We start from the raw sequence: 25,451 nt of genomic DNA on the forward strand, positions 1-25,451 counted from the left end.
TATGCAGGATTTCTCAATGTGTGCGCTTTAAACAAGGAACAAATTAAGATCAGCCTCATCAAGATAAAAGCAAAGAAGTGAATCCAAACAAAGCAAGAAAAAAACAGATAAGACTCACTCTAAATGTTAAGTCCTGGGCAAATGGTGAGGTGTTGAAGTATTCAAAAATAGATTCCTGGAAGTCAGGAAGTTTTAAGCCTAAAGGAATGAGAAGAAAAGCAGAGAAAAGGTTATTTGTGGTTTTGCATTACTAATTAAATACGTTTTACTCATCTGCACCAGCTAACAAATGACTGCGATTCAGGAAGCAGCCTGGGGAGGCCTTTGAACCTATGAAGTGTTAGCAACTAAACAGAGCTGAATCTTTCCAGGGATGTTACAAGAGCTGCCCAGCTCGTGAAAGACATTCAGTGCTTGTTACCTTTGTCCGAGCGCGACCTGCTCTCTTCCAGGTCTCTCTTCATGTTGTCTACCTGCTCCGCCATCTCGCGATTCTTGACCTCGGACTCCTTCAGTTTGCTGTGACAGAAAAGGAGCTCAGGGTGGGAAGGGGCGACTGACGGCCCGCAGGCGGACAGACGCGCCCGGTCATTGACATGTGACGCGTGACTTCATCTAAGAGACTGAAAGCCTCTCTTCGCTTGGCCACGTAACGCGACTGGGAGAAGAGATCCTGGTTGGATCTCTTAGTGGAGAGACTAAGCCAAAAGGGTCCAGTTTGTGGAACTAAAAAAAAACTGTGCAAAACACCCGGGGGAGACTCTGAAATGTTTATGACGCCGTGCACATTAAAAACTAGGAGCCAGATTAAATTATCGAGAGAGAGGGAAAACTGGCACAAACACAAATGCTGAAGCGGTGATAAAAAACCGACACCTCCTCGACACCGCTGTGTTTCTGGGTCTGCTGGAGATGTTTCCACGAGAAGCCTGTGGAGGTGAAAGAGCGAGACGGCAGAGCCGCTGACCTCTCCAGGGAGATGTTGGCCGCCTTCACTTTGCGCAGCTCCTCCTGGACCAGCTGTTTGGCCCGGATCTCGGCGTCCAGGGCCGACTGCAGCTCCAGCCTCGCGGACATGTCCAGCTTCTGGCTTCGCCGCACCTTCCACAGGGGGTCCTGAGGGGGGGGGAGAGGGAGAGGATCAGGGATCTCGATCGGCACGCTGGGCAGGAACAACCAGGCCCGCGTCCCGAGAGGACGTGACATGGCACAGCGGAGCACATTCAGTGCACACACACTGGGATCATCTCGAGCCTTTCAGAAAGCAAGCCAATGCTTTTGCACTCAGGGCACAGATCAGCCAACATGGCGAGCTCAGGATTTCATCGTAAATTTGTTCAATTACTTTTCACTGCTTCTTCTAATCTAGGTGAAATCAGCTACTTGCCAATCATGAGGCGTTCTGGGACCTGCCTGCAAACGCTCAAGTCTTATTTATTTAATTCATTTAATAATCCCCCCCATCACCCCGTAGCGCAAATGGATCACAGGATTGGAAGACCCAGCTGTTCCCAGATACGTTATTAGTGGCACAAGCACCGATGCACCAAGATCAAAACATTCAGCTGCACAGTGGAACAGGAAAATCACAGGGGTGGAAGACGACAGGAGAGAATTTGCATCAAGATTTGATCAAATCATATTCAAAGCCATTACAAATCAGGGCGGCGTCATCTTAATCTGATCAGGTCCGCTGGCAACACATGTGCACTGCCTAAAACATGAGGATCAGAAGCTGTTGGGCCTCTACCTACATACTGTACCTATAGGCTGGACATGATGTGGAAAGGTTTCGACAAGTTTGAGAAATATTGGGAGTTATAAAGTCCATCATTTGTGGGAGTACTGAATAAGTCTACCTTGTTGAAGGCTATACCCAGGTTTCTTCCAAGACACAACTGGATGAGATCTTCAGATCAATTATCCACTAATTACCAAACAGGCCGGCACTGGTGAAATGATCAAAATCGGAAAACAAGTAAAAAAAATCCTACGGAGATGAAGACGACCGATTTCTGTGAATTGTGATTGTGAATTCTTTTTATTATATTTTGCTCATTTCATTCAGACCCTTTATCTCCTCAAAAGAAGCTGCCCCAGTTCAAAGTGAGCGCCCTGGTGCTCCGGAATCCAGGAAGAACTGTCCTTATCTTCAACAAACAGCAGAGAAAGGCAAAAGCTGAGGTTTCCTTTGGCTGGAGGTGGAGGACAGGTGGAGACTGGCAGTTTTGGACATGCCTTTTGACATGCAGAGCTGTGCTGCACTTTGGGGCTTCTCCCATGACCAGGAAGAGCTAGCACTTTATTGGTAAAACAAACGGCAAACCACACTGCAACAGCGTAGATTTATTTTCATCACTGGCACATTCCTTTTATTATTTCATCATGTGAGACCAAAGGTCCATCATAAACCTCCTCTTTCCCTTTTCACGTCTATCATTTCAACTAAGACTAGCACTCATTCTACTTCAGCTTGATTTTTTTCACGGACGAAAAGCTAAACCATCTGCAAAAAAGTCAATGGGGAAAAGAAGCCAAAATGACTTGGCCTCCAAAAGTCAGATTTGGGAAGTTTTCAACATGCAGTTTTTGGTTTTCTGGAGTTTTACAAAGGAGTCTCATGCTCTGGAACAGGATTTCCCTTCTCCTTCTTTAACCTAACCACGGCTATCAGCAGAGAACCGCAGAGAGATCAAAATATTCTGTCGAAACAGCCGTTCATATTGACCAAATAGCCCCGTACTGAGAAAACACAATTTATTGTTGTGGGGCGTCTACTCAGAAGGATAGATCGGATCAGGCTTTTGAGTTCGAAAAACAAACCGCCGAAACGAGGAACTGACAGCTGATCCCGGAAGCATCCGTGGTGGTACCTGTTGTGCACAAAGCTGTGGCCTCTCACCAAAGAACAAGCGTTTGGTGCTGCATGGTAAACAGATGGCGGGCTGTCACCTGCCCAGAATGAGCACAGCGGGGCCCTGATGAAAGATGTAACGAGGTGTGACTGGCGCTGTGTGCCAGCCCACTGACCCGGTCCACGGCCTCTTGCTCAGCGCGTGCCAGCCCAGTGCCCTTGCGGCCGGGGGGTTCACACTCGGGGTTGTCGCAACAGGCGGTTGATTTGTCTCAACAGCCGTCACCCGCCGGCACGAATGAAGTCAGGGAAGAAGCGAATCATCTCTTTCAGGCACCGCCCAGCCCCAGAAAGGAATCGCCCGAGGCCGCGTGATCAAAATGATTTCAGAGAGAGGAGCACCAAGCAGAGCACCACGGAAAGCAGCACTAATGCGTCTAGGAGCGGCAGAGATTTTATTCCGGCCCCTTTCCGCGCGGCTGGAAAACGAAAGATCACCCCGGGCCGGACTGATTCGAGAAGTCGAGCCCAGGTGCCCGCGCACACTCACCAGCTTCTCGCCTACGTGCGGCGCCACAGACCTCTGAAACGGACTGTTTACGGCCCAGCCCTGCTGCAGTGGCAAGACAACACTGCATCATTGTACAGTTGGGAGAAACAAGAGCACAAGGGGGGGGTGGGGGGTCACCGAAGGCAGTGTTCCCTATGGACGGTCACTCAAGAGCTCACAGCCGGCGAGAGATGGGGACCAGCGGAATTAAGGGACACAAGCAGGCGGAATCCCTGCGCGGTTCCGGAGCTCTGAGGCTTGGTTCCAGAACGCCCCTCCATTCTCTGCGTTATGGAAATTCATGCCATTTTAAAAAAGTTAGTAAAAACAAAATGAGCGGGCTTTGATGAGATTGTCAATACCACGCCACAACATCATGGGAATTTTCAAAGTCAGATTTGAGAGTCTCGTAGCAACACTCAGAGACCTAATGGAAGGTGGAGGGGGGGAACAAAAAGGAAATGTATTTCACTTTTTGCTGTGGAGTGCCTCTTATGAAAACTGGCCAATCTTGCAACATGTCAGCTCCGTTCCAGAGCGAGCAGGAGCTGTATCGCTGACCGCAACCCCAAGTGATCAGTCACCAGCACAGCTTCGAGCTGCACTGCCTGCAAACGCTACCCACTCCTCAGTCTCTAGTGCAGGGAGTTGTTTGGTTTCTTTTCTTTTTTTATGGGCGCTTCACATCTTCAAAGCGTACTGCAGCTTCAGGGCTTGGTTCAAGGAAGAAAGAAAACCATTTCAAAGAAAGCGACGACACAGGCAGTGGTGGCTCTTTCATTCCTGTGCTTGCAGGCTGAGCTCACTTCTGGCACAAGCTACAGGGGAAACGCAGGGAAGAGAAAGGCAAGGCAAGACAAGACAAGACAAGGCCGGCTTACCAGGGGTCGAGATCCCAGGCTGGAGTTCCGGAGCGACTCCAGTTCCTCTGTCATCTTGGAGGCCAGCGCCTGCAGGTAACCCCTGGCGTCCTTCTCGTCGCTGACCCTGTGTGGGGGTGGGGGCATCACATGCACAGGAGTCACACAGCAAGCCCTCCGCCCAGCAGAGCACACCTTTGAAATACTGTTTAACGAGCTGAAGGGTGCCAAGCATTTCTATCTCCTAGGGACACGGAGCTTGTTCGTGGCATGGACACAGGCTGAGCCACGCCTTGCCGTTTTAAACCCGTGAGAAAACAATCGCGACGGAGCTGGAAGCAGTACCACTGGATGATCTCCGCGATCTGCGCCTCCCAGTGAGCCACGCTCTCCTTCTTGGCCGCCAGGTCCTGCAGCTCGTCCTCCAGCTGCCTGTTCTGCGCCGTCAGCTTGTCCACGAAGGTGCAGAGCTGCAGCAGGGCGGGAGAGGCACGCGTCAGGGCGGCCGGAGGGCAGCGAGGAGACGCCCACGAAGGGACAAGAGACGCGCGCGCGGCGCTTCTTTCGCAGAACGAAAGAGCTCACCCTGTCGGTCTCGCCGGTCAGTTTCCGGTTGTCCTCTGTGAGCATGCTCTTCTCCCGCTCGTGCTTCTCCTTCAGCGCCCCCAGGGCCTCCTCCATCTCGCTGTGTCTGGGCGTGGACAACACGAGAGCTGTCACACACACGTTCACTTGCAGTACAGCAGCGAACGCGATGGGGAGAGAAATCTGCACTGTCTGCGGCTGGACTTGAACCTGCTGCACGGGTGTGTAAACTCAGTCACAGCTCAAGGAAGGGGAAGGGAAGATCTCACGGTCATCCCACTGCGGGGAACTGTGTGAGAGGAAGTCACTGGTGACAAGCGATCGTACGCGTTATTGTGTGGCAAGTGAATTAAAAAAAAAAAGGACACTTGTGGGGCAAATCACCGTGCAACAGGAGTTTTAAACACCACCTGTACTGGAGGTCCTGCAATCCAAACTGAGCCTGACCCGGAAATGTGGCCAGGTCTGCCGAGCTGCCACTGTTTGCCTGGCTTTGATTAGACAATCTTTCATGTGCAAACTCAACATGTGCACAGCACTTCCTAGCGATCTGAGATTCTGGGCCATAAATAATTAAAAAAAAAAAATCTCCACCTCCAAGCCTGTGCAGCGTTTCAGCTATTTTGAGAACAGCCGATATGATCAGAATCAGCGCTACAGGGAAAACGTACATCAGAACATTTCTGAGGGTGTGGGCTGAGACTCCCCCCCCATCCCTCTTCCTAGCGTAGCCCCCCCCCACCCCCGCCCTACCGCTCGCGCTTGGCCTTCTCCAGCTTGTCCTTCAGCATCAGGACCTCCTTGTGCAGGGTGAGCTGCTGGCCCTCCGTGTCGTGGAGCTCCTTCCGCAGCTTCTTCAGCTCCGTGCAGTGGGACGCCTCCCGGCGCACCAGCTCCTCCTCGTAGAACAGGACCTTCTTGTCCAGCTCCGACTTCACCTTGGACAGCTCCTGCTGGCTCTCCTGGCTGAGGCCTGCTGCTCGGCCCCCCTGCTTCAGCTGCGGAGCACACGGACGCAAAGGGCGAGGCCTTCAGGGGGCGCCTTTCCCCCTCCAGCCTCGCAGGACGCCTGCACCTCCGTGCAGACTTGTTTTTTTGGCACTGGCGGTGTTGCACACAAAATCTGGAAATCTGGGGCCGTTAAGAATAAACAGCAGGCTGTAGGGAAACTGGATCTAGTGCTGTCCTGCTGGAATGGTGCCACGTGAGGGTGAGCCTGCACAAGAGGCAGCCGAGCGAGGTCTCAGGACTTGATCGATCCAGAGCCCTACAGTGAGGCTCAGACCACCACTCCTGCTCCTCCTCGCCGGTCTTAGTGAGGCATCATGACCTGCCGTCAACCAAACAGTGACCTATTGTTGACGCACTGTGCTTGCCTGTGGTTACTGTGCCCCCCTCAAGGCTGACCAGCGGATTTTAACCAGCAGGCCAGAGTGACGCAGGGACGTCTGCCTCAATAGCCATGACTCCGCAGAACCTCCAGCATGGCGGCCGAATGACTCTCCAGCACACACACGGTCACCAGGGACGACCTGGCCCACGCAAGCACACAACAAGTACAAAAACATCCACCAGCACCGTGAAACGACTGCTACGCGCGTTGAGACGTGGGAGTTATGCTATGAAAGAACAATCTTCCTCTTCGCACCTTGACTTCCAATATTGAAGCAATTTTCATTTACCGTTACGATTTGGACAAGTCTGACCCCTTTTAACATTTTAATAGCGGCAACCCGTCTTGAATCCCAGAGACACTCAAACAGATGATTGAAAGATGCAAAAAAAAACGTTCCCACTTCTAAAAGACGCAGTGAACAGAACAGTCAACGCTCCTTTGACATCAGTTATGGTGTTTGCGATGAGAGCCCCCGTGGAATACCTCTTTCAAGAGACGGCACGATGCAACCAGACCAAAACGAAACGCGACGCTGTGCAGTAACACACACACACACACACACACACACGGCTCCAGGTATCGGAGACGCGCAGGAGGGCGAGAGTTTCGGCTGTCCGGCGCCCTGACCTTGAGCGTCTCTAGCTCGCTCTCCAGCTGCTTGGAGTAGCTCTCGCTGTGCTCCCGCAGCTTGCGCTCCTTCGACGCCTCCGCCCTGGTGTCCTCCAGCTCGGCCTCCAGCTGCAACGACAGAGGCGCGCGGCCGTCAGCGAGACGCGTCGGAAGGCAAGGGGACAGACACGCCAACCGGGGCCGGAGCTTCAGGATTCAAGGTTTCTAGAAACCGTGAAGAATATCTATCTACCAGCTTCGGCTTAAAAACAGATTTTCTGTTGAATAACCGCTGACCCACAAAGACGTTATCCCTCCAGAACACTCCTGTTCAGAGCTCTCCTCTGCTATATTCAGTAACAGTTTACCAAAGGAAGCGAGTTTTCGCTTGGATAGATGCACACTCAGCGTCTGCAATAGGAACTCGTCATCCCTTCATATAGGAGTTCAGCTTCTCCAGAAAATAAGCTTGGGAGCACAATCACATATAGTGAGAATACGATTTCAAGTAAAGGCTTACAATACATTCCAGAGATCTAGAAAATCACTTAGTAAAACTAAATTTCATCTCCACAACCAGTACTTACATACTACAGTAATAACATTCCTGAGTAGTTATAGCAGTAATTCCCCCCATTCAACTGCTTACTGTACTGTACTTTAGAAAAGGATTGTAAATATTATACACTCTGAAAAGACAGGTGTGCATGAAAAAATAAGAAATCCAAAGGAAACCAAAACTTTCCATGTTAAAACTTTTAACTACATTCTTAAATTAAGCCTTTGATGAAGTAAAAATTCGAAGCAAGTGGTAATGTTGTTGCTGGACACTGAGGATGTGAACACAGTGTCAGACCGAGGCGATACAGCACACGCAGGTACCAGAGAAGTGATCCCAAGCCCAAACCCAGAAAGAAAACTGAACCCGAGTGGAAACCCACAACTCACAAAAGCGAAAACAAGAGGATGCTCATTTAGAGATACTGTGTGTATCTTAACACTAAAGAAAACAGCTACTTTGCTTCTTAAAACTCTTCACATGAGGCTTCCAGGAAGGCTGCAGACAACAATGCATGGGTTCTGGAAAGATGACTTCTTCCAGCGACACACAACAGAATCCCTTTCTCACTTGTGTGTGTGTGTGTGTGTGTGTGTGTGTGTGTGTGTGTGTGTGAGAGAGAGAGATGGGTAGAGCCCTTGCAGAGCAGAAAGGGTCAAACATCCCTCTCACTCTCACAATAAAGCAGCGCATTCCTGGCTGGTGTCTCACTGCGAAGGCCAGTGTCACCCATCTGGATGTCATTAGGCACGGAGGTGTGAGCAGCGAGTGTTGGAGTCAGGCGTGGGGGCAGTCCCGCGCGACCCGGCCCGTCGGGGGAGACACGCAAACATTCCTGCCGTCGCCCGCGGAGACGCTATTGAACACAGACGACGCACTCGCCCCTTGGCCGGTCTTTCGCGTGGTGGTTAAAGAGAAACCGAAGGCGACGCATTCCAGGGGCGGAATGCGCTGCCGTCGCCGGCAGAGGAAGATACGTGCCCCAGGGGGAAAATAGAAAAAAAAAAGAAAAAAAAACAACAACTCGCACTGTTTATTTTAAATGCTTTAAATTCTTGGATTGTGCCGATGTCAACCTTTCGGGCGCTGACATGACCTGTAAGCTGACAACCCAGCGCGACGAGCTCTTCGGCGTTACCTCCTTGCGGGCCTTCTCCGTTTTGCGGATCTCCTGGCGCATGGATTCGATTTTCTGCATGACCACCTCCATCTCCTCCTCCTTGTCGCGGAGCTGGCGGGACAGCTTCTGCTTCTGCGAGCGCAGCTCCGCCATCCTCTCGTTGAGCTCCGAGAACTCCTGCATGGCCAGCTTGCGCTGCTGGTGCGCGTCCTTCAGCTCCTTGGTCTGCGACTTCTGCCGCTCCAGAGACTCCACCAGTTGCTGGGAAGGGCAGAGGTCAACCGTGTCAGGGACTGGGACAGGGACGGCCAGCATGGCTTTAGAAGAAAGAGTCACTTCTAAACCTCTGGAACAGGGGCTCCCAGTCCCGGTGCTGGTGACCCGCACACCAGCCGAGCCCCCAGTTACACAACCAAACCCCTCAGGTGTTAACAACAACAACAACAACAAGAATAAATTTCAACTGTTCGTTCACAGCCCTTAAATATTTTGGTGCTTTGACTGTTGTATTTCATAAGCGATATAAATTCCCCAAACTTGAGCCTAGAAACAAATGCAAGCATTTAATTGAAGCAACTTCTCAGATGGAGCAAGGCCTGAGTTATCTGATGAAGGAGGGATGGAATGAAACCCAGCAGGTCTGAGGGTCAACAGGACCAGGACTGGGATCTACTCTGGAGAACCACCCTGTCTTTTCTGCAGTGGAGCTCTCAGTTACTTTGAATTGATTTAGAAGGAACATATTTATTCGCAGAATGAAATCCCAACATAACCCAAACCTCCCACCCTAGTTCTGACCTGCTCAACAGGAAAACTCTACCCCTGTCTCGGCTTGACCGCACGTTTTCCACTTGCACATCTTTAAACCAAATCTTTGATTGGATTTGACGCAGTTAAAGGAAATTAGATTTAACTAAGCCCCCAACGTCCTTTTAATAAACTCCTCTTGCATTTCGGATAAATTAAATTACAAGACCAAGTTTATTTCATAAGGATCTCTTGTGCTTTAAGGAGGCAGGGCTGCCAAAAATCTGAACAACAGCAGGGCAGGGATGTTTTTCTCACAATGATCCAGAAACAGATAAGTGCATAAAGCCAGGACCTTGCCTGCTTCTGTCCTGAAACTCTGGGAGGTATCAGTGGGCTTTTTATACCTTAATAACGAAGCAAGCTCAGGCGTCTCACTCCCCATGCATTCGAACCGAAATCAGAGGAGCTAAACTGAGCCTAGGGGCTTTCCCACCTTCCCATTAAACACACCCGTATTTGTTCAATGCCATCCAAAACGGAAACTTGACAATTTATAAAGCCTTCTAAAGACAAAACTCCACAGACCGCTGAACCCAATGCTACTCTTGTCAAACCATGTACCTGGGGTGGGCTGGCCACCCCCAAGAACACAGACAGCCCCCCGACAGCCCTCTCCTACCTTGTGGATTTCTTCTTTCTCCTGCCGGAGTGCCCTGACCTGCTTCTCGAGCGCCTTCAGCTTAGTGGACGAGGTCTCGTACTCCTGCCGCAGAGTCACGGCCTCCTCCAGCTGGTGCTCCAGCCTGTCCGAGTCTGGGAGGAAGACACAGGGGGAAAAAACCAAAACAAACGCCCCGCGTGAGTCAGCTGTGAAAATTCGGACTCGTAATCTTTCTGCATTGATGTTCACATAATTCATCAAGAATGAAATGGAGGATTTGCACTCCATAGGCAAGAATGCTTTGAGAACCATCTAAGGACGATGACCATCCAGTTTATATCCGCCGTCACCGCTTCGGCTCCTGTGGGATTTCCTGTGTGAAGTCTGAAAGTGGAGGAGGGAAGCACGTAAAACTCCAAACCTGCTAATTTTTTCTTAAGCCGCTCAATTTCCTCGTTGAGTTTCTTTATCTCCTTGTCCCGGTTGGCTGTTCCCAATCCCCGCCCTGAGCCGTGCAGGGTCTGGACCGCCTGTGTGGATTCTGGGGAGCAAAATGGCACAGTCACACAACCAAACACAGACAGACAGACAACTGACAGTGTGTTTCTCCTCACAAGCGCATGTCCCCTATTTGTTAATGGGCTCATGTTGTGATAAATGCACGGTGTGCTGTTTTACACCTTTTACCTGCCTGCAAAGCACATTTCGCCTCTGGGACAATAAAATAAGCAAAACAGGAGAGAAAGGCAGTCGCATATTGATCTGCTCAAAGCCCCAGGCCAGCCGACGCTGCCTTCAAGACCACCTCACTGCTCTGACTGCGACACCAGGATGTATTTGTGACTATGGTCACCAGGCATAAACTACAAAATGAGGAATGAGCTGCTGAAACCAAAGCTGAGGCGAGGAAGAAACGGATATCAGCTCTGATTCCGCATCTGCCCTCCACATTGGAGAATCTGTAAAATCACATTTTCACTTCAACAGAACGTAAGAAACGAGGAAGTCGTTTGGCCCATCATCAACTTGGAATACTTGGACCTCTTCAAGACTACGAGGGTGAAGCTCTTTCAGCCTGTCACAGCAGGACACTCCTACGAGCTGCAGGACATCTATTTCTGCCACTCGGAAAGGGGGGGCATCCCACGATTTGAGCCCCTGTCTGCTCTCGCACCTTGCAGCTTGCGGCTGAGCTCCAGCTTCTCCTGCTCCAGCCTCTTGATCCTCCTCTCGTAGGCCTCCACCTGCAGGCTGTTCTCCACGTCCCGCTGAACGTCCGAGTCCAGGCCGCCCGAGAGGAGCACCCTCTTCAGAGAGCCGCGGTCTGAGAAACAGCTGCACGGCACAAAGCGCAGGCGCGTCACACACCCCCAAACCCCACGACACCCACAACCATCTGCAGAATGGGCCTGGGGCGCCACAGACCCGCCAATGTCTGTTCTAGCCCGACTCCCAGGTACACAGCTGAACCCTTACTTTGACTTACTTCAAACTGTTTGACTGCTTTCAGCTCTAAGAACGTGCTGGAGGTGTTAAATCCCAAATTCCTGTGCAAAAAAAACTCTTAAATATTCCAGTCAAGCAACTTGTTAGTTCAATTAAGGCTTCAGTGAGGTAATTTAGCTTGGATGGAATGAAAACCAATGTCTGGTCTACAGTACTGGGCTTATTAACCTACAGAATTGGTACTTCTTAATGCCTGAAGCAGCCTTAGTATCAGAAACAGGCCGAGTGCAGGTCCTTAATCACTTAATGTGTTTGGAAAAATCACCTCCAATCACAAAAAGCCCCACACATTTGCCCTGCCCCTCCCCTGTGTGATGGGTAAACGCAGCTCTGTACTGAAACCGAGCACTCTGAAACACGCAGACAGCAACATCGCTGGACACTGTTCACACAGCAGGCACGTACTCCTGACGCAACAGCACAACCACAAATTCTGCTATTCCCATTCCTCAGTCTGCACTGCTGTTCTGAAGACTCCCTCGAGCTGTCAGAGCACAGACGCACACCGTTGGACTGCGAAGGAAGTGAGCGGGGAGCGTCCGCCCTCACCTGTCCGTGGTGTAGGTGAAGCCGACGAAGGGCAGGTGGAGCCCCGAGAATCCGGTGTGGGACACTGGAGGCACGATGTCCTGGAAGAGAGCAGGCAGACCAGAGCAGGGGGTCAGACACCCCAGAGAGAGAGCACTGCTGAAGAACAGACGCCACTCGGAAACGGGCGCCATCTTTCTAATCTGACGAGCGATGCGCCAGGCCCGAAGCATTCCCACTGCTGCCGTGTCACTGAACCCCCGGACAGCTGCTGCACCGCTGCAAGTCGAAGCCTTTTCTAAAGGTCAGCGTGTTTCTCTGTGACGAACAGATCAACCGGGGGCACGCGGGTCTGGAGACGGCGCCAGAAAGGAGGGACGGGGGGGGGGGGGGGGAGAGAGACACACCGGGTTCTTCAGAACGTCGTCGTCCACGTCGAAGTTGGAGGTGTCCGAGGGGCTGCTGACGTCAGGGATGTAGGGGGCCTCGGTGCTGCGGATGTTGTCCCACTCGATCCCGCTGAAGAAGGGGTGCTTCTTGAAATCCTCGATGCCGTTCTGGCCCAGCCGGCGCTCCCGGCTGCAGATGAGGCGCTGGATCAGGTCCTTGGCGTCCTCCGACACGTCCGTTATGTGAGACGGGAACTGGAACCGCTCCTGGGCACACAGGGACGGGAGAGAGGGTTTGAAAAGGTGCCGAGAACCAGTAAGAACATAAGAACGGTTACAAACGAGAGGAGTAACTAGTAGTCCACTGATACGAGGATCTCATCCTGCTGCTTCCTGATAGAAGCCAGGATATCGGCTTCGACAGCATGGTCAGCATGTCCCACAATCCCTTGGGTACAGAAGTGCCAACTGTTCTCGGTTTTAAATGCATTTCAACAGTTTGCTTCTGTGCAACGAAGTCGTGAAATCCCTGGAGATGCTGGGAATTGAATGTGAGACGGAAAGCATGCACTCTGAAGCTGAGCAAAACGTCTCTTAATGTCCCCCACACTTAACAGTCTTCCATCCAGACACACTCAATTCAAAGGAGCTCCGACTGCTTTGCTGCAGGGTAAACCCATTACCTTTGAAGTCGATACCAGCGAGTCTCTCTTTACTCCTGACAATGCCGTGCAGGGGTGAGGCAGTCTGCCCAGTTGGCACATTTCCCCCGGAACCTCAAACAGCATTGCGAAATGCCTGATAACAGCATGCTATGCACAGTACAGTAAAGAGAGCAGGGCTCTCCAGTCAACACGCAGATGGAAAATGAACCGGGCTTATCTCCTCGTTATCGATTATCGCCTGTGACGAATAAACTGACACAACACTGCAATTAATTCTAAAGCAGATGGGAGAGACGGGGGGGCGACTGGGCATCCAGGCTGGGATAGAAACGAGGAAGAAAAAGACCAGCGAGCGGCGAAAGACGTACTTCGTGATTCATGATCTTGCCGTAGGTTTCCACCAGAGACTCGGCGTAGAAGGGCGTCTCCCCGTACAGCATCTCGTACATGCAGACCCCCAAGGACCACCAGTCGCACTCCGGGCCATACTTGCCCATACCGTCCTCCATGGCCTGCAGGATCTCGGGCGAGATGTAGTCCGGGGTGCCCACCGCCACCGACGACTGCACCTGCAAACCGCCAACACCGCGTTGAGAAGCTCCCCCCAAGCCCCGGGTCCTGCTCCCAGCCTCTTCCCTGCACTTACATAGCGCTGCCCTGGACACTGAACGCCAAGCGCTGGACAGGCGTTGGGCGATCCCACTACCGCCACCAACCAGTGGGCCGGAGAGCCGAGTGAGGAAGCCAGATCAAACATGGGGATTATAAGGAGCCCAAGATTATAAAGGCTCTTTTTAAGAAACACCCTGGGATTTTTAATGACCACAGTCAGGTTTTAAGTCTCATGCGAAGGACAGAGCCTTTTTACAGTATAGTGTCCCTGCCACTGTACTGGGGCCCCAGAACCCACACAGATGGCAGGGTGAGCGCCCCCCTACTGGTCCCACTAACGCCACTTCCAGCAGCAACCTCAGCTTTCCCAGGAGGTCTCCCATCCAGGTACTGGCCAGGCTCACACCTGCGGAGCTCCAGTGGGACCCAGAGTGTTATCCCAACTTTTCACCTTTTTTCCTCCAAAGCCCAATGGCTGGACTAGCTCCTCTACAGTACACATTGGCACAAAGCAAATCGGGAGTCCAGACAGTGCAGAAATAAAGACCTTCTTGTGCTTCGCTCACTGACTGCTTCCTGCGGAGATTCTTTGAAAAAAAAAATCCTAGTGCCAGTTAGTCTTATGCTCTCAGGTAAAAGGGTCTGCGTCTGCAATTAGCAAACACATTAGCAAACAGACGAAGTCCCAAGCCCAGTGTACTTGTCAGGCTAAGCTGGGCAATGGCTCCAGAGTACCGAGAAAGGACTCTGGCTGCAGCTCTACACCCTGCCCATATCTGATGGTGTGTAGTCTCAATTTGAGGGCCACTGACATAGGTCTTTCAAAAGCTCTCATGTCTGAAATACACAAGCATGGACCCAATTCTCACACTGATTATGATCAGGGAGTCAAAACTCAAAATGATAACAAGGCAAAGTGCAATGCCAACTGCTATTCTTTCTAAACCCAAAGTCTGATATATCTCTAGCATTGAGTTGCCATCATAGCCTTGTACTTCACACTGTGATGAAAACTCACAACACACAAAACAGAAATCCCAGCCCCTCTTTGAAAGCAGCAGCTCAAATTAAACTGGTTTACTGCCGGTCACCACACACCGCCACACAGTGCAAACATGCAAAAAGCTTCCCCCTTGTGTGGAAAAAACAAATTAAACAATAATGAAACGCAGAGCAAATAGCAGAAACTGACTGCTCCCTACAAAGTCAATGAAAGGGAAGCCCATTTAAAAGCAATGCATTCCACACAACACATAAATTATCAAGAATAAGGCCTGTAACCACTAGAACTGTGCAAATTATAGTAGAACACATTGAGGAGATCACAACCACTAATTTATTACCAGCTGCACTGGGTACTGTATTGCTGTATAGTGCACTTTACAGAGAAAGGGCCTAACTCCCCTGCACTCCCTCAGTGAGATGCCCAGTGCCAAAGTCATCCGTTCCTCCTGCTCCAGTGTACTGAGGGGTGAGCAGAGAAAGTGAACAGCTCCTGTACCTGACCCAAGTGAAGCTACGGAAGAGTATGGCAGTGGCAGGTTACTGAAAAGTACTGAAAGCAGGGTAAATTGAAACAACTGCAAAATGAAATGGAACAACAGTTAAACAAACCCACCCACAGCTTAATATATCCATTATGGAGGCCTTTTGCATTAAAGCAAAGATATTTGATATGAAGTTAGGAATAGGTTGTGCATCAGGCTTAAAATTCAACTTAATACTCGAGCTATAAAACAATTATTCTGCATGTTAAATTACTGCTGCCAGTTTTAATGTGTGCATCACAGCTTGCAAAAAATATTTTTTCCTACCTTCTAATTACTGGGTGATACGAGTATTTTTCAGTATAAGTAAAGTCATGGACTGAATTTTTTAATCAAAATTCTTAAAGGTACAGCCTAAGTAAGAATGACTACTCTAGCAAGACGATGTTCTTTTAAATCCAGATGCGTTCTGCTCATTTCAGTGTTAGCTCCTGTGAAGCAAAGCCACTGCAGGCAGGCAATGTGTGCAAGGTGCTGAAGACACGAAAGGGGCCAGAGGCAAGGTTAGCACAGGGGTGTCAGCATGGAGCAGGCCAGGGGCAGCTCTCATGGCCACGCACAAGGGGAAGGGTGACCCCAAGCTTAATTCGCAAACATTTCTCATTCAGGAACCTGTTTGGGCTCGAGGACAATGAGCAGAAGGGAGCTTTTTATCCATCAGCCACTGGTCCCAAAGTCTAGCAAGGATCAAGATGACTGAAGATTAACTCCACATCAAGACACATGCGCTCATTTTACAAACCCCATGCACTTTTCCCTGTTGAAAAGAGAGTTCTGCACAACACACACACACAGTAAGCTTCATTGTTGCAATTTCCAGGGGGGCATGATGAAGCCAGTTCAGGATGAATGTTGCAGATGCCATTCATTTAACTGGATAAAGAAAGAACTCGTGCCTTCCATGTGATTTAGATCCCTCACCAATGAAAACCCCAACGTAAAGGTCAGGTGCCTGTCAAGTGATAGATACCACAGAGTCACCTGGATAGGATGTGTACATGTCAGCTCTGTGGCTCCCTACACTGAAGCAGAACCATGTGGAGCAATGATCTGAAGGCGGTTCATTGACCCTAAACAGACTGATTCACACAGATTGCGTAAACAGGCCTCCCAGATACTTTTTCTGTCTGGAGGCTTTCTGGACAGTCTCTGGGAACAACTGTTTTGCTCAGCAGAACCATAAAAGTGTTTCTAAGTAACAACTGTTGTTTTATAACAGTTGAAGACTGTTACAAGATTAAAACTGGGCACGCAGAATTTAACACAAACAGAAAAGGCAGAGGGAACTGGGTGACCTAAGCATGACACCTCAGATTCTTCAAACATTCAGCAACGGTTCATCTAACATTGGTCAACCGGAGGCACACAGAACATTCACCAGGAACAGTGTTTGCCATGTCACAGTGGCCAACCTGAACTGAGCACTGTACTTACAGTCCCATCTTCCATCATCTTCAAACAAGACCCAAAGTCAGCCAGGCGAATGTGGCCGTTCATATCCAGTAACACGTTGTCTGGCTTTATGTCTCTGAAAGAGAGAAAAATCCACCATTTAATTATTTACAGGCATGGGTATATATTGAAAATCAATATAAGATGACAAGGAGCATTCCAACTATGCAGAAGGATCTAAATATCTGTATTATTGTGCATTTAAAGAGAAGAGTTATTCTGGCGTTATAAAAAAATAAATCTGAAACATCAAATTACTTCTCGTTTATTTTTAATTGCTGTTTTTATATAGCAACACTGAAATAAGAGGACAAGGGATTAAGACTGGACAGAAATGATGACTGCAACTTTGAAGCCCAAATTATGCTTAGGGATTATCCTTTCTCTAGTTCAAGTGGCTCTCTCAGCAGCATGGACTAACAGGCAGGAACAGTCAGAGCTGAACAGTAAATCAATGGGCCTTGCGTGTATCTGACAGGTCAACCACCGTTGACAGCAGGCATGAGTCCATCGAGCTCCTGTTCCCTCCTTGCCAGCACAGCAGAGGCCACGGTCTTCAACCTTGACCGTAGGGGGTGTACCAGTGCGGGGGTGGGAGGATCTGTGGCGAACACCAGTGAAAGACTACGTCCCGTCTGAGGGGGCAGAAGCACTGGTGTGAGGCTAGTGAAAAGGGACAAGGCCAAAAGGAAAAAGAAAAGTCCAGGCTGGACTGTCCCTATTTAGTGGGGTGCAGCCTGGGAAAAAGAACCGCTCGGCACTGCGGTACCCAGACTGGACATCCGCTATCTAACTGGGTCCAGCCTGGGAGAAAAGGGGTGCAAGGCCAAAAACACAAAGAGAGCTCGACCTCTCCCAGTGGAGATACACGGCAGGAGAGGAGAAAGGAAGAAGAAAACAAAGTGAAGTAAAAACGCCGGCCTTACGCTCGCGTCACGATCGGGACTGGGACTGTCGCCGGAAGGTTCTCCCCTTGTGGGGGTCTGCTTGTCCCTCCGGGGCGCTGCTCAGTGCCTGCTAAAGGGCCCCCCCACAGCTGAGGCTTGTCGTCAATTAGCCAGGGCAGCTGTGGTTGCTACGGCAACGTGTTGCCCTTAATCCAGAGCTCCGCCCCCCCCCGTCATGCCACAGGGGCCTGTGCTGCCCCCCCCCAGAGGAAAAGCTAACCCTCGCACTGACACAACAGTGTAGAGTGGAAAGGTCACTATCATACTGTAGCTCTGGATGAAGAGGGGAGCCTGCTCACGGTCTGACCACAGGAACATCTAGGAGAGTCGGCACAGTCCGACAAGTCAAGAGTCCTGCGCCCCCCAGCAGCCCCTCCCCGAGAGGTGACGAGCTGCACGCAGACAGGCCTAACTGTGCGCCCCCTAAACAACCCGAGCATTGTCCATGCCTCCTGCTCCATGTTTTGCTCGAGTGGCAGAGCCACAGCTGGGCACACAGCCCGCTGGGCACACACGGCCCTCTGTTGTACAAGTTTGGCAAGGGCTTCAAGTCACTGCCTCACCAGCAGGAGAAAGACGAGCAAAACAAACAAGAACAGCATCAGGCGTGCACAGAGGGGAAAAAGGAAACCGGAAATCAAAGTTGTTTGTTTGACAACGTTAACACTAGTGAACAAAGCAATCCAATCTTCTTTTCAATGCAGCCCTTCTTAAAGTGTAAGTGATGGCTTAAAAACAAAATGCTAAGGCTTTTCTCTTATTTAATAGGAAACTACACAGCGCATGTGGCCTCATGGTAATATAACCGAGTACTGTCAGTCTGCACACATCCTGAGACCTGCCCCGGCGCCATTCCTGCTCAAAGACCACAAAGCAGTACTTTTTTTTTTTTTTTTTTAGAGAGGATTCTGAATTTTCTAAGGAGACAGCAATGCTACATAACAACTCCTCAGGTCATGTCTTTGGTACAAAAAAAAAGATTCCCGGGAACAGATGACACAAAAAGACCCTGGTGAAGTTCCGGATGTCTTTCCTCTGCTCGCTGGACAAGAAGGAAGCAGGAAGCCGAGGTCAGCGGGTCACCGAACCTACGGAGATTGTCAGTCCTTACGGCTCCAACCACAAACAGCTCACGTGAATTTCAACCCCTCTTCTGGGACACACTGAATCACTCAATCCAGGGCCCTTCCCTTCTCCTAGACCACAGCCTGTTCCTAAACACGAGCAAAGTCTTCAGAGAGAGAGAGAGATATGTTCTGAGTTCAGCCAAAGCCCTTCTGAGTTTTGGCGGCACTGATGCAAAACGTCCCTAAAAATGTAATTTGACAAAGTGAGTCCAACGCTGCAGACACCTACCTGTGGACGTAATGCTGCTGGTGAATGGAATGGATAGCCAGGACCATCTCTGACAGGTAAAACTTGGCCATATCTTCTGGAAGCCTGTCTTCGAACTTACTGAGTAACGTCAATAGGTCCCCTCCAACGTAGTAGTCCATTACGAGATACTAGAGAAAGCAGAGCAGGCGGTATTATTTCGCTCAGCTCTAGACAGGGAGTGTGCCAAAGCTACAGAATATTGGGTGATACTTGTTCAATATCTCTAATCTAAGGCAGTGTGAATAGAGTTGTAGATGTATACACTGTATAACAAAAACAAAATGTGATATTTCATTGCTGTCGCTTAAATGAATGAAATGGACTCAAGAGGGAAAAGAAGTTCATGTGGTCAAAAATGAAATAAACCTCAAGGTCAAAGTTATCAATACGGACAACCAAGAGTGCACAATTGGAGGACACCGGTGGTGCTCCCCTTGTACTGTATAATACTCATGCTCTTCCCAGAGTGTTTATGAAATACTCCGAAGTCTCTATTAATAGAACTCATCCCTCATAGAAACTGGATACGCCCCAACAATAACAGCACCCGCAACAATGAGCTGGTATCACAAGCAGGCGGCTGCCGAGTTCCAGTGCAAGGTCATGTCTGAGCAGCCCCAGCTCGTCTTGCCACAAACTCAGCTGACGTGCTGCAAGCTGCGTTTTATTAGTCAGAAAGATGCACGCGCCTTCCGCGAACCCATCCTTTGTGTCAAGCAAGCAAGGCGACCAGCAGAACATTGGCACTTTGGAAAAATAAAGACAACGCCTCCCGTTTTAAAATGAAGTTCTTCTTTTCAAGCGCCAGAGCCGGGCACTGTCAGAGACCCGTGAGAACGGGCACTCTCACTTCCACTTGGCATCTGGGGGAGGTACAAACCTTCCCAGGCTCACTGTTCCTGATCTTCTGAGAACGAAACAGGAACCCAACACTAGCCTCATCTGGGACGAGTTTATGGACTCTTATGTTTTGTAGTTAATTGAATTGCGTTTATTGTGCTGTGCTGCCTCGATGCGTTATATAAAGAACCTGAGATGACCAGGTCCTGGTGGTCACTGATCAATCTGAGCCCCCTCCCTAGACAACACTAGTAAGCGATACTGAACAGGCCAAAGCGCAGGAGTGAGTGAGAAAACAGTCAGGGACAGATTTATGAGACTCATCTGGCGATTCCAAACTGTGACGCCTAGCCAGTTTAAGTCATAAAATAAAACAAATGTTTTAAAGAGTAAGAAGAAGGATCTGCACCTTTTCATGCAGAAAGCGTGAGCATTTTGATTAAAACTCCTTCATAAATCTGTCACATTACCCAAAAAAAAATCTAAAGCAACTGACAGTCAAGAATATAAAGATTAGAAGTGAGAGGACTCCCCCATTAGAAGATAACTGATTCAAGGAACTCACCTAGCCATTTCCTGAAACAAGCCTTCAACAACAGGGCTGTTGTTCCACACTCCCACCATCCTTTGCGTAAAGACATACTTCCTGTTCTAGGGTTCTAGGGGCACTACTCTCCAAGTAAGCCAACGTGTCCTGTGCACATTGATCACACACATTCTCTTACCAAGTAGTTGTCATCCTGGAAGGCGTAGTGCAGCGTTGTAATCCACTGGCAGTCTCCATTCACTAAAACATTCCTCTCTTCCCGAAAGCAGGCGGTCTGGGGGAAAGGACACACAATATAGCGTTTCAGCGATCCACGTGCGTTAGAAAGCAATGCAACTCCCCTTCCATTTTATCCATTAACACATGACTGGCTCTGTCTTCTCCTTTCACCAGCCCCACTAATGAACCTGGACAGCTCACTGCAATCCTAAGTGGCCATTACCTTTAATTAAATCAATCGACTACATGACCTCCTTGTAACACGACCTGCCTCTGACAGCTCTACAGGAAGGGTTGTCAGAGATGGAAGAGAGGCCTTAGTGAGAAGTGTTTCATTATTTCTCTTCTGCGTGAGGAAATGAACTTTGGGCATTTTAGCTTTGTAGAAAACAGACATTGCAGACACACATTGCAAGAAGTTAACAAGTGTTTTAAAATTCCACCATCATGTTTGAAATCTTAGTAGCGTAGAAGGTATCATTAGGACTTCTGCCTTTTAAACTGTAGCTTTAAAACTTTTCTTCTCAGCTCTAGAGAACGGCTCTATCCCTGTAGGGGAGTGGAGTGTTAAAACGCCCAGGTCTGAGCCTCTGTTAACGACCCAGAAGCCAGCAGCTTTGGAAATCGTGCATTTAGAGGGAACGTGTAAAAGAAATAACAACAAACTCCAGACTGTTTTCAATTACCGAAGTCAAGTGGCTCTCGTTAAGAGGTGGTAGGAAATGACCCTGAGCAGCACAATGGCAAAACAGAGAAAACCAAATTATGCAAGTAGCTTATTGCAACACAGTGGTCGCCCTCCGTCTTGTGTAACACACAATATTATGGGGATTGAAGGATTAATGACCGACGTGATGTTGACAAAAGACTTAGTGACTTAAAATTGGTACAGGAGACCAGATTGCCTGTAGGGGCTGACAGACCTCATTGCGGAAAAACTGGGTCAAGTTTAAAAAAAAAAACACACACGCGCACACATCGCAAAGCTGCCTTGTCGACTCTGGCAGGCGTCTTACCCTCCTGACAACAGCTAAAATATAACCCAGCTGGGGGTCCGTCTCCCATTTCTACCGAGCGAAGGATTTACGTAGGAGCTAGGCGACGGCACCAGGGAAAAGAGGGAGAGGAGCAAGACGAAACACCCAGAAGGCCCGCAGGCGGCCCGTGTGGCTGCTCCAGGATTGGCAGGGGGAGGAAGAGGAGGAGGAGGAGGCAGGGGCCTTACTTCCGCGCGCTTCAGCATCTCCCACTTGTTCAGGATCTTCATGGCGTACACCCGCTCCGTGTGCTTCATCTTCACCACCGCCACCTGAAAAACGAGGGGGAGGCGATCAGGAGAGAGAGAGAGAGAGACGGGCGGACTCTGGTCACGGGATGCAAACGCGCTCCAAGGTCGGGAACGGAGGCGTGAGGGACTTCCGGCTCCGGCCGCTGTGCGGTGCCACCTCGGTCACCCCCCTCTCCCTGGGAAACGCGCAGGACAGGGCACGACCAGCCCCGTGTCTGAGGGGTTTCATTCCGGGCGCGTTCCACACTACTGGTGCTAACCCACACCCTGGACTGGACTCTCTGCCTGGGATTTTAGGGGAATCAATATCAATGAATCAATATCGACCTCATTCCATCACAACCATACGGAGATGGAAAGCTCTTGCGACCTATCATCACACCTTGTGAGGGCTCATTAGCATGGCAGCTAGCCCTGACCGGTGACACAGCCGTTTCTATTTATTAGAATGAGCACCCTTTGAGAGCCATTTTATACTCATGTGCATAACGATTGGCAACTGCATGCTCTATGCACGCACCCTATCTTGGACAGCTGCACCTTCACACGCATCGTATGTGCACAGATACATTTCCGTCAAAGAATATTCACCCTATTACACATTTTCTGAATTTTGGCATATTTTCCCCACTGAATGTTATCAGAGGTTCATGTGGGTCCAGGTGATATACGTGTTCACTTGGACTACCTTTATAACACCAAGGTTTGGCCCTTGTTTCATTTATTTCGCAGCCAAAGTTGTCCATCATCCAATGTCCGAGCACTGGCCTGCTCCTGCGTGTGCTGTGAACAGGTCACAATTTGCAGCAAGACTGCTATAACCTCACACATAACCCAACAGTGATGCCCAGAAGGGCGTATTTGCAAACGCTCTACAGCATGTTTTTATAGAGAAAAAGAAGCCAACAAACTCTTTCCTCCCCATGTCAGAGTGACTCCAGGCAGAACATCCACATGGATTTCAGTAAAACATCCCCGAGTCTGGCTCCCCAGTTTAATGAATTTATTGGAGTTCAGCAGATGGTGTGTGTCAGTGAGGGAGCCAGTGGTATATTTACACCAGAACAAGAAACTCCTGCTAGCTAACCATTTACTGGACAGTTTTATTGGACAGAGCAAAGACTATGTATCAGTTATTTATTAAAAAAAGACTTAAGCAGACATGCAGTAGGAGTTCCTGCATGGAAAAATCCAGTTAGCTCCATCCTAACGGGGAAAAAAAAACATCACATCAAAGAATGGACTTCACAAGAGCAAGAACATACTCAGAAGAAGAAGCTGGAAAGCATGTGGTTTAGTCACAGCAAATATTTTCCGGGATGCCATAGCATTCCTGAGAAACCACATGATATATCTTTGTGGCCTCAAGCCAATAGACGTTTGCCATCTTTACTGCCACAAAAGTTTGAATATGTATCAAAGGAGACCAGCATTTTGTCGATATGATACTAAAAGTCAAGTGAATAAAACACTATAAAGGTTGAGAACTGAGGACAAAGCTAGCACACCTCAGATGCACAGCCTTAACGTTGCCTGAATATGCCCCGTTCCACACCTCTGTTTCTTGCAGGTGTGCAGAGCGAAATGCCAAGAGCCCGTTCTTCTTGTGTCGCTGTTGGGCGCAGCAATGACCCCAGACTCCAGCAGTCAGGACCCAGGTGGTCCAAGCACTTTCTATCCTAGCTAACCAGCACAGAAACTAAATGCACTCTGGAAAGCTTTTACTTTTCAAGCCCAGAAGTAAGGAGGGTGAAGAGTTGGACTACGCGTGTTTGAGCAACAGACAATGGAGTAAGATCTGACTCAACTTGTGGATACCTAAAATATTTGGGGTCTGCTTTAGTTTGCTTTTGTCCTCTTTTCTGAATAAGCGATTTAGGATATTTGGTATTATTGCAGCACAAGTTTTGCACTTCAGCAAACAGAATGAAAAGGCAAAAACACCACCCTGTATCAATACACAGATCCTGAATCTGACAATGCATCAGATCTGGTTTCAACCAAATATAATATGCAAGTAACTGCACAAAGTAGTCTGTCCACTAGCCATGTAAGAGCAACTGCTTCAGCCTAGTCGGAATGCTTTTTCTGCATCTATTAATATTTCCTTCTGAGATCAGGGCTCCTTTCCCAGTGGAGCTGTGTTGAATCGGGACGCCGCAGAGCTGTGCTGCTCGGACACTCTTGGACCTCAGGGTGCGACAGTCTTTCCCCTCCTAAACACAGGATTTATCCTACGGCAGATGCAGCGTTCCAGTGGCGACACAGGAGTTAAAAAAACACCTCCCCCTGAGCACTTGAGACATCTGGCACGAGCTGCTCCACTGCCTCAGCAAGGCTGAAGCCACGTGCCCACACGCAGGCTCAGAGCGCACCCCCTCGCCGCAGCCGAGAACTGTCCCCCTTCCAGAAACAAGCCCGGGTCTCTGCTCAGAGCCACTTTCCCCCTTCCCTCTTCCTTTCCTTTTTTAGACACGGGAATGCTTGCCGTCCGCGCCGACGGCCCGAGATCGGAGCCCGGCTTCGGCGGGAGATAAGCCGACGGAGCACGGCACAGGTGAGGAGCAGGGGGCTGCACACACGCCTCCCGATGGAGGACCGACCGACACCAGAACAGAACCACAAATGTTACTAAGGACCCTAAGAGAGGGCAACCTGGCCTGGCTGGCTCGAGCGGCTGCTCATAATGTTATTGATCTGCTCATTTCACTCGGTCTTTTATCGAAAGGGCCAAGGGAAGCTTGTTTCAAACCCTTTGTGTACAGGAGCACATCCAGTTTACAGTCCAAAACCAACATCCACCTCTAAATTCCCAATAGTGTTCTAATATTAAACCGCACAAGCCATCTTTTCTTTAATCAACACTACAATACCACAGAAAAATAAGATCAAATACTGCACAAAACTGTTCCACAGGATGCAGCCTATTGCATTAAGCAGCACGTTAATGATGAATGTTAATTGTCAACGTTAATTACTGCATGGATGAGTATAAACAGGGGCAGCACAGTGTTTTGAAGATGGCACGGCAGCATGGTTTTTAGGAACGCTGCTTCCCTTGGGTCCTGGGTTCGATTCCGGACTGCGACAACTTCTATATAGAGACTGCCTGCTTTGCTCCCGTCGGCAGGAACATTTCCTGGGCGTTCTGTTTCCCTGTCAAGCTGCCTGCGTTTGACTAGCCGTCCCAGAACTGACGGTCCCACCCAGGGTGCAAGTCCTCATGTGCTTCGTGCACTGTACTTCAGGGATAAGCTCTGGGTAACCACAACCCCCACCACTGACAAACAGATTTCCAGTAACAAACAGAGCACACATATCCAGCAACCAGAACCCCCAAAATAATTCTGTATTTCATTAATCAGGCTAATCAGCAAAATCTGTACCAAAGCAGAAACCTACTGCTCCTCAAACCCAGAACTCGATTAAAATTCGGAGTCTTATCTGCTGCCCTCTAGCAAAAATAGCAGTAATAAACATCTCTCCTGGTAAGGAAGTTTCTTGAAGAGGCACAATGTCAGGATGTGAGGCTGCACAGCTAATGAAGCAGCTTGTGGGATTACTCAGAGGTCCATCCGCCTCTCTACCAC

The 25,451-nt window shown here is 49.6% G+C and overlaps 1 protein-coding gene across 6 annotated transcripts in view; it reads right to left on the minus strand.

Annotated features, from left to right (window-relative positions):
- Window positions 1-25,451, minus strand: part of cdc42bpb (CDC42 binding protein kinase beta (DMPK-like)) — a 72,350-nt gene that overhangs the window by 16,723 nt on the left and 30,176 nt on the right. For 3 of the 6 annotated variants that reach the window (XM_069193070.1, XM_069193074.1, XM_069193069.1), the window contains exons 3-22: window positions 21,799-21,882; window positions 20,533-20,628; window positions 18,947-19,095; window positions 16,626-16,719; window positions 13,401-13,601; window positions 12,386-12,634; window positions 12,000-12,079; window positions 11,119-11,279; window positions 10,366-10,485; window positions 9,963-10,096; window positions 8,552-8,794; window positions 6,873-6,983; window positions 5,603-5,847; window positions 4,850-4,955; window positions 4,610-4,734; window positions 4,286-4,391; window positions 3,405-3,467; window positions 968-1,116; window positions 422-519; window positions 119-198 (exon numbers count right to left, since the gene is read on the minus strand). In XM_069193070.1, the coding sequence (XP_069049171.1) occupies window positions 119-198; window positions 422-519; window positions 968-1,116; window positions 3,405-3,467; window positions 4,286-4,391; window positions 4,610-4,734; window positions 4,850-4,955; window positions 5,603-5,847; window positions 6,873-6,983; window positions 8,552-8,794; window positions 9,963-10,096; window positions 10,366-10,485; window positions 11,119-11,279; window positions 12,000-12,079; window positions 12,386-12,634; window positions 13,401-13,601; window positions 16,626-16,719; window positions 18,947-19,095; window positions 20,533-20,628; window positions 21,799-21,882 (2,694 nt within the window). The remainder of the gene's footprint in view (window positions 1-118; window positions 199-421; window positions 520-967; window positions 1,117-3,404; window positions 3,468-4,285; window positions 4,392-4,609; window positions 4,735-4,849; window positions 4,956-5,602; window positions 5,848-6,872; window positions 6,984-8,551; window positions 8,795-9,962; window positions 10,097-10,365; window positions 10,486-11,118; window positions 11,280-11,999; window positions 12,080-12,385; window positions 12,635-13,400; window positions 13,602-16,625; window positions 16,720-18,946; window positions 19,096-20,532; window positions 20,629-21,798; window positions 21,883-25,451) is intronic. The other 3 variants (XM_069193075.1, XM_069193073.1, XM_069193071.1) reach the window with 1 other exon arrangement.

The sequence above is a fragment of the Lepisosteus oculatus genome, chromosome 8 (assembly GCF_040954835.1).
Source record: "Lepisosteus oculatus isolate fLepOcu1 chromosome 8, fLepOcu1.hap2, whole genome shotgun sequence".
NCBI classification, from domain to species: Eukaryota; Metazoa; Chordata; class Actinopteri; order Semionotiformes; family Lepisosteidae; genus Lepisosteus; species Lepisosteus oculatus.